Raw genomic sequence first — 9,291 nt, 5'->3', positions numbered from 1 at the left:
ACATCAAGTCTATGTTATTGTTTATGTGCATAGTTTTAAAAATAATTGCTCGAAATGCGTGAGTAATTTATTTGAAATTATGTATTATACTAGTTGTTAAATTTTAGTATTTGAGGTGATAAAGCTATTAACACAGTCGTAGTTAATGTCTCTAAATACTTAGATTTCGCATGTGTCGCTTGTGTACTTTAAGGACTTTGATGTTATTGTATTGTGTTTTATTGCATTGGAATAACTTTAACATATATATTACACGTGTTTATTATTTGTTTATACAAGATCAGTGGCGGGCCGAATATTCAAAGGGCACGGGGGCAATGTTCTTTACTGGCGCCCTTACTCTCCTACAGAGAACAGTTTTATCTCAGCTGACACCTCCCTACTCCTCCTATCCACCCCTCTCAATACAAAATATGAGTTTTGTGGAGAATTGCCTCGTTAAACTAAGGTGGAGTGCTATAAAAGTATCAGTTGCACACCAAAAAAAACCTCCCGATGGCACCTTCTCTGTATGGAGCCCGGGGGGAGGGGGGGGGGCGATTGTCACTATCCAACAACTCACCCCACCACTAGCGCCGTCACTGCACGTATTTTTTATTGGTTACTCGTTTCCCAGCCTTGTACCTACTGGTGTACCTCTGATTGTGCTGTGTATTTACACAATTGTATTAGCGTGTCTTTGTATTTTTTATGTTGTAAATTTCCAGTGATGAAAATATCAAAGAATGAATCGCACACACTTTCAAAGCGTGTCACGTTCTTGATCCACATAATGGCCATGATACGACAGGTTTTACCACTGCATGCCGTCAAGCGTTGCGTCACATTGGACGTACTGAAAACATTTTGGGCTCGTTAATTCCTGTGCAATCAACATTTTTATACTCTATGGTCATAGTCGGTCGTTAAAGCATGCATCGTTTCATGCCATGTATTCAATGAGTGAAATCGCATTACGTAAATGCCCGTGAGTGCAAGAAAGGTTGAAATTAAATATTTATTATCTACGATGTTAATTTATTTAATTGAAGTCCGGGAATCAAAAGGGAGCAAATATTTCTGGGAAGGATTATACATACCGAAAAAAGAAAGAAAGGAAGAAATGATTTAGTGAGGAGGAATTAGTAAGCAATATGTGTATGCATGGAAGGAAAGAAAGAAAGAAAGAAAGAACGAAAGAACGAAAAAGAATAGATGACTTTTTAAAAAGAAGAAAAAAGGAACTGTCATAAAGAAGTGTGTCTGAGCCATATATTGCACCATACATTCAAAGAACTTAATCATTCTCCTAATTTAAACATTTTGACATAAAAATTAAAACTGTTATATATGCGATTGATTTTATCATTTTGAATCAAAGATTTGTGTTTACGCATACAGAAAATATCCATTGTAAACCTCTACAGTTCATTTTTTCAGTTCATTTTGCATGTAACCATTTATTCTTACAATGTAATTTTATAGCATGACGGAATACAAGCATAGAGAAGAACAGTTACTAAACTGAATTGTGATACTGATATGAAGAAAACGAAACAATTAGTCATTTAAAAATGAAGTAATGGTGTCATTAACAACTTTAATATCAACAGGAAAAAATGTTAAATAAAGTGGACACTAGTCTCAACATTTGCATTTAAATAACGACAGAAAAAGGGAAAAACTGTTGTTTTTATACTTATATTGTATACGACACATGCAGAACAGATCGTGACAAATCTTGTGAATATTAATAGCCTCAAGACTAAGAAACTCTCTACAATGTAATACGCAGCTGTCCCCTTTTACATTTTAAATAATGATCTAGTTTTCCAACACTCTATCGTATGGGTGTAGCCTACAGACACTTTTTTTATGCCAGAAGTTCCATCTGTAATATGCAATTCAGGCGGTTTCAAGCCTCTAATCACGTAGCTAGCCTTTTCCAAAAATACTTCTATTATGACTTTGGGAAATGATTCAGTATTAACGCACTTTATATCTCATAACTGACCTATTTACTGTAAGGTACGCCATAGAATGGTTAAGCACAATTAAAATAACGCATCCAAAATTTATTTAGCTATGTTTAGAATTTGTGTAGATGATACACAAATCTATAGAAACATAAAAATGCGTGCTAAAATTGTAATGAACCTTAAGGAACAAGAGCGATTTATTACTTATGTAAAACTTGTACAACGTAAAAATCCCAGCGCCAGCAATGGTAAACTTGAATGCCCTAAAATGTTAAATATGTATCCCCATTTCTTATTTCAGAATGAACAACGACTGGTCTAGTTCAGAGAGCTCCTGAAAAGCAAACCTGGAAGAAAAAAAAAACATTAAAATATCAGCGACCTGGCCAGGAATTCTGCTATTTTTCGAGTGAAATGCGCAAACTTTGGCATGGTTTCATGACAAACAACAAGTTATAAAAGTCTGATTCGGAAAAAAGTGTGACAGTTTAAAATTTTATGCAAAAAGTTCATTCTCATCATTCGAATAATTTAAATTACCCTGTATTCAGAATAGCATGTTTTCGAGGTTCCATCTATCTTTTTGCACTTGAAGATAATATATTTCATCCGATATCAACAGGGTCCCAAGATGTCAATGACGATTAAGCATAAAAGAACAAAAGTTAATCAGAGCGATTATGTTGACTTATGCAGCTGGATCAGTAAACGTTTGACATTTTTAAATAAAAAAATATTTATCTTCTCTTTTGTCTGCAAGCAGGATAAAGACAGTATCATGACTACGCAAAATATATTATGCAAAATACAGGTAGATATTGCTTATCAATTATAGTGTTTGTGTGTTCTTCTATGTGTATAATCCTTACACGGTTGAGTCGCAAAAATGGCAGTGAGATATACGAAATAGTACGTGCCAATAGGTTTTACTCTATCTGTTCCAATCTCCCTATATGGCATATACCTACGCTAGCATTCCTTCGAAGCGTGTGAATGGGCATTTCACAGTCAATCAAAAGCACTCGTACATGTGACGTAGAAAGACGCCTTGACAAATGATGTATTAATCTGTTTTGTGTAAGGTATATATAAGACAGGCAGCACACATATTGTCATCATAACTACTACTAAAGTCGGACAAGACGGTACAGAGGTATCGAGACAGTCTTGACTCTTCTGTGCCAGTTGATTAAGCATCATTACCATTCAGCAATGGCAATAGTAAGACTTTAAAAGGGAAACGATAATTCACTTATTCCAGGTTGTATACATTCGGCTGGACAACTAGTGGATAATTTTATTGATTAATAATATTCTGACTGCAATCAGGAAGATTATAACATACAGTTATGAATCATTATCCAATTGTGGACCAAAGTAAATTAGACGTCTGATACTGAGTGAATTTATGAACGTTTCTAGGAATCAGATGAAAGACCACGTGTTCTGATAGGAAGGAAAAGAATCATATCAGAGTTGGAGTTCTGTCTCTTTTCAAAAAGGACGTGTTTACAGAAAACTAAAGTTAAAATAAATTGGAAGATTAACACGGATCTTATAAACGACTTACCTTGTGAGCAAAAATAAGTCAGTAACATAATCTCATACAAAGAAATGAAGAAGAACACGAGCACACTCGAGGAATCGTGGGACTATTGCATTGACTGCTTGACATACGATTCTGAGAGTTACCTTTCACTTGTCTCCATTTCTGTTCAAGAACTGTTGCTGTCAATTTTGTTCGTTTTATCAACTGTTGCAAATAGTATTCTGATTTACGTCGCCAATAAATCCAGGACTCTGTCTTCCTCAAATACCAAAATTTTCGTCTACAGTCTATCAACTTCCCATCTTATAAGCAGTTTATTTGTCCTTCCGATTTGCATTTCCAGCACAGCTTCCTTGCGTTGGCCTTATAACCACGTACTCTGCGAGGTGGAAGCTTTCATTGGGATTTTGGTCATACTTACAGCACTTTATTCACTGACGGCAGTATCTGTGGACAGATATCTAACCATCGCTCACCCGTTTGAGTACCCAGCCAGGGTATCAACCCTAGGAAAAATATTCGTGATAATCGGGGTGTGGGTATTCTGTGCAGTGTTGGCCTTGATGCCTGTGTTTGGATGGGGAGAGATAGCATTTCAGCCACAAGCCTTGCCCGTCTGTGGACTCCGATGGAGGTCGTCCATCAGCTACTCTGCTGTGCTTCTTATTTTAGGATTTCTGCTGCCTGTGACCTTAAATGCATTCTGTTGCTATCGGATCCTATTAATAGTCAGGGAGCAAACCAGAAAGATAGACAGCAGGAAGGAGTCATTTACGTCAAACTCGAATATTTATGTTAACATAACAGACATCAAGACATACAAGCCACGACACAAGCTCAACATATTTAAACTTATATTTACTGCAGTTGGTACGTATTTTTACCCATGATAAGTGATTTAGGAAGAGAAAAAGTTTGGTTTATATGCTCCAGTTTATTTGATTTGTTGTAACTCATTTTATAATCAACATGGCAGATTGTGAATATTATAGATCTATGAAAACTAAAGTTTCATTTTTGGTATGATCCAGATGAAATGTAGATGATAGCGATGAACTTTGTATAATTATGGTTACCGTTAAATGTGCAAAAGTGTACAGTCAACTATGCTTATGTTTTAGCTCTTTAAATAAGTATAGTTCTACACATGAGATCAAAGAAAACTATGCTGAAAAGGAGCACCTGCCCACTTTCTTTCAAATCATTTGTTTTACGATACAAAGTGTAGCATTTCTTTATATGGTATCGCCTTGGGCAATCATGCAACAAGAGGTAATAAAAGGTGCACCAACTGGAGGCCACGACCATAATGTTCCTTAAATGAGTTTACATTAAGCTTGCAAGGATGAAAGCACCTGATGGCCCATACCTATGTGTTTTTCATTATTATTACGGCAGTAGTTGAAGCAGTTTGAATACAAGCGTAACAGTTTTCTCAGAATGCTTTAGTTTAAAAAAATCGAGTTACTTTACAGTATTTATCGTCGCTTTTTAATGAAAACTTTATATTGGAAAAGGTGACAAATACACAGTTCTTTGCTATATATTTTATGGACAATATATCCTTGCCTAATATGTATGACTTCTGAATACAAGTATGCCGTTAGTCTTATATCCTTTCAACCCATATGGGCTACACTAAACAGCTTGTTGGATTTAGGGGCACGTTAAGATATGATAAATAACTGGAACATTGATAGAAACGTTTATTAATTTATGAATATTTATTAACGTTGGCATACTACTGCAATAATTAATAGGACTTCGAAACTCGAAGATGCAAAAAGAAAACGTTGAGATGTGATTATTCAAGCCTAATATTATCTAGATATTTTTAAAAGAGAACTAATTGTCATCTTAACTCTATTGCAGGTTCCTTTGTGATTTGCTGGGTTCCGTACATAGTTTTCCAAATGTGGGTAGCAGCAACAGTTCAAGACACACGCCCAGACCACGCAATATCTTACATCCAGGAATTTGCTTTATCCTACTTGGCCGCTGCTAACTGTTTCCTGAACCCTATCGGAATCATAATCACCAACAGGGACTACAAACGGAAGTTGAAGAAACTGATGTATAAACGTTTCGGCTGCTTCAAAGAGGCTATTAATAACTCGAGGAGCAACTCTGATTCAAGTGTAGTCAGGAAGACCAACCAAATCCAGAACATATTCAGAAGGCTAAGTCACCTATACTCACAAAATATCAACGAGAAGCATATTAAATCCACAATAAACAATGCCAGTTCAAAAAAGGAGAATGAGGATGCCCGATCAAACAAGGAATCCTCTGTTCTTGCCAATATTATTGAGGATATTCAGATTGTTGATGTAAACATTAAACGTTGCGGATCGATGATGAGCATGGGTTTTTCCTTACCGGGAGCAGTTACTACGTGAAGAATTCATAAACCCACAATGTGACCAAACACCAATGACAGAGTCGCCAATAGACGTAAATTTCGAGAGATGCCTTCCTCCACTACCGTTCCTGTCAAAGAGTTGGAACCACTGGGAGTAGCATTTGCCAATGCACGACCCTTCGAGCGAGCCGAGACAGAATGTGCGATATTTCACGTTAGACTTTTCTTACTTTGGTGGTGTCTGTAATCCACTATGAGTTTGAGAAGGACTCTTGTATTACATGACTGAGGTATTAAACATTTAAGCTTCGATATTGTACAAGACTCATGTTTGTTTCATAGAAGAGGATGCATGCGATGAAAATTGTATTAGCATAGGGAACAAAGTCAGAAATGAAGATGGGACTATCCCGATTGAATGGAATTTCGCCTATCAGATATTGACATTGCTGTTTTACAAATCAAGCTTCAATAAAAGCCCAGACGTTTCGATGTATACAAGAGTACTGACAAATTTAAGCGATCAAAATGCAAATAGAAGTATCCTCTGCACAACGTTGACTAATTTGTGCTGTTAATGTTCGATAAAGAACTGTGGCTGTTTCAGAGCACGATGACTTCGTCTACTGCCTGATATTAAAAATACATATACATTCTTAAAAGAGTTTAACAGCTTTTTCGACAAGTTTTAATTTTTTAACATATTTTACCTTTCGTCATCAGAGGGTTTATTGTGTAACTGCTCTTTGAATTATGATTTCAAAGTTGTACTTCAAGGTCTGTTTACTTCAGACATCGCTAGACTGTGCTGGAAATGTATACTATGTAAACTTGCTTATAAGACGATTCCAACTGCAGACAACATAGACTCTTATATGCCTTCGCCTAATGTGATGGCAAATTGGGTCTATGGTGTTTGTTCTACAGGTCACTTCTAACAAACTTTATTGATCAGAACTGCTGGTGCATTATGTGATGGCGGATCTGGGTCTGTGCGCCTTGCAGTTGGGCCCATCTTATAAGCGAGTAGAGCTGGTAAATTTTGCAATGAGACTTGAAAATGGATGTGATGATTTGCTTATATTTATTCAATTTTATAGAATACGTGACGACAGTTTTGCGCATAATATGTTAGAATTTGATAGTTTGCCTCATGCATATATACTTGTTTGTATTACGGAGACATAAAGCCTGATTTTTCAAAATCATTTTTGTGTGAATATTGACCAATGTTTCGAATATTTATATCCCGTTTATACCCAGAAGGTCGTATTACAGTACAAAGATAGAGCAGAGACAAAAGTCTTGTGACAAGGACACTGACGAATGCACATATCACTTTTATGCCCTAGATTAAGTTAGGTTATAGTGATGATGTCAAGACCTGTCGTTACATTGGTTGGGAAAGTTACTATTTGTATCTACTGGCATTTACAGTTCCGCTCTGTATATTTTAGGTTTACCTTATACTTATGTTATGGAAAGCAGACGAGATTTTGTACGGTGTAAACAATAATAGTAAAGTGAATAATATTTACAACAGCTGACTGGAGTAAATCATTTGCAATTATCATTAAAGAAAAACACAAGTAACGGGTGATTCTAGGTCATAACAATGACATATTTTCAAAACAATACTTACGATAAACTTCATTGTGTTTAACATTTGATTTTTATGCACACGTACATGTATAAAATTTATGTCTCTCGTTCCTTCAACTATTATCCAACATACAATTTTGATAATAGCGAAATATATAATCCAACAATCTGGATAAAAGAATAAAAAGGTTAAAGAATTAGTTCTATTTGATATTTTTTAATTCACCAGTGCGGAAAGTTAAGAAACATTATAAAAGGTTGTAAGATTTTCAAGCAGTTGCGTTTTGAGGTATGGGTTTTCATACAGTTTTCAGACAGTTGGATTTGTAGCAATGAGTTGTGATATCATTTTTGTACAATTGTATTTTAGGTACTGCTTGTCATAAAGTTTTCAAATCATTTTTCTTGTTTAAATATTCTGCTTTTGATTAAACCGATTATTTTATGAACCGGAAGTACGATGGTAAATTTAGCATCAAATATATTTTGCGTTTCTTCCCAGTATATTTATATTGCTTAGAAGCTATCACACAATGAAAAATTGCAACAGGAATTTCTCACGTTAATATACGTTGCCAAAATTTATATCACCTGAATCAAAGAAGCAGTTTGAGATTTAAAATTACTTCTACTTTCAACTATCAAGTAAAAAATGGTCATTGTTTGTAAGTTTTTATTCTGTAATGTTCTTACAAACCTTCCCGATTAATTTTTAACTTATTAGCTTGTTTAAATTAATAATTTACATTTGCATAGTTTTATGTAAATGTAGAGTTGTCAAAATATATCCATGTCATAATTAATGTTCACATGTCCCATTGTGTTTTAATGCTGCATTTTGATGTTGTGCTTCTAAAATAATGACTAATCCACACTTCTGTTTGAAGATCCTGTGATACCGTCAGCTCACATTGACTGCCTTACTTCCCTTTAGAGTCCGGCTTTAGTTTCTGATCATATTGTCCGTGTTCCCAAATAATCCGACGATAAGAAAATAGAAAATTCGATATAACCTGTTGCAAAATATTACTCGGCGTTGCCTTCATCATGTCCGAGCTGACAAAACGAGTTCCTTGTCTTCTCTTCTTTCCTTTTAAGATATCTCGTCAGCCCTTAAGGAAAATACAGTCAACGCGGATGCATTATACAAAGTCGATTTATCTGCGAATCTGAAACATTTTGGGCTTGGAAACTAGAGTGGTTCTTCTTTAATTTATAATAGATAACACAGTCTAGATGCTGTTTACGAAATCCAATTTTTTTTTTATTGAGTATGGTAATGTTATTTTTAACTGATAATTAGGTCTCTGTTGGATACGGGGTCTTTGTAGTGCTAATATACATACTGAGTTTTTTGTTTGTTTGTTTATTTTTGTTGTTTTTTGGTTATAACTCATTGATCTGTTAATAAATAATCGTTCACAAATTGAATTTTTCTTATGAAAATTAAACTTTATTAAAATAAATCATTTGTTTCTTTTTAATCGCTTTGGACACTTATTATTTTGTCGACACCGTATGTAACCCCGTTTGGGCAATAATAAATCTCTCTCTCTCTCTCTCTCTCTCTCTCTCTCTCTCTCTCCAATGTAAAGTTCGAACAGAATTTTGCTACTTTATTACCAGAAACTACTTTAAATTCCGTTATTTTTATATTATTAATAGAGTTTCCTTACATATAAGCACAGTTCAATCATTCAATGTACACAAATAACATTCGAAGTACACAAATAACACTCGAAGTACACAAACACCACCATATATTAAAAATTGTTTTCAGACGTAATCAAAGTTTCCAGTTTTCAGAAAAAAAACACAAA

At 34.9% G+C, this 9,291-nt stretch overlaps 1 protein-coding gene across 1 annotated transcript; it reads left to right on the top strand.

Moving 5' to 3' along the window:
- Positions 1–2,818: 2,818 nt before the first annotated feature.
- LOC149808229 (melatonin receptor type 1B-like) lies at positions 2,819–8,937 on the top strand. Its single transcript, XM_089975214.1, has 2 exons — positions 2,819–4,377; positions 5,380–8,937. The coding sequence occupies exons 1-2, from the start codon at positions 3,573–3,575 to the stop codon at positions 5,904–5,906; spliced, it is 1,332 nt and encodes a 443-aa protein (XP_089831340.1). The 5' UTR covers positions 2,819–3,572; the 3' UTR covers positions 5,907–8,937.
- Positions 8,938–9,291: the final 354 nt, after the last annotated feature.

This window comes from Sinohyriopsis cumingii, chromosome 1 (genome assembly GCF_028554795.1).
Source record: "Sinohyriopsis cumingii isolate HCF-2022 chromosome 1, ASM2855479v2, whole genome shotgun sequence".
NCBI lineage: Eukaryota > Metazoa > Mollusca > Bivalvia > Unionida > Unionidae > Sinohyriopsis > Sinohyriopsis cumingii.
The sequence above is the reverse complement of the archived record's forward strand: the minus strand, read 5'-3'. Positions and strand labels throughout refer to the sequence as shown.

Bases quoted from the DNA above. Each gene is read 5' to 3' on its own strand.
- LOC149808229 (XM_089975214.1), top strand. From the start codon at position 3,573: ATGAAGAAGAACACGAGCACACTCGAGGAATCGTGGGACTATTGCATT. The intron at 4,378-5,379 runs GTACGTATTTTT...ACTCTATTGCAG, and splicing joins ACTTATATTTACTGCAGTTG to GTTCCTTTGTGATTTGCTGG.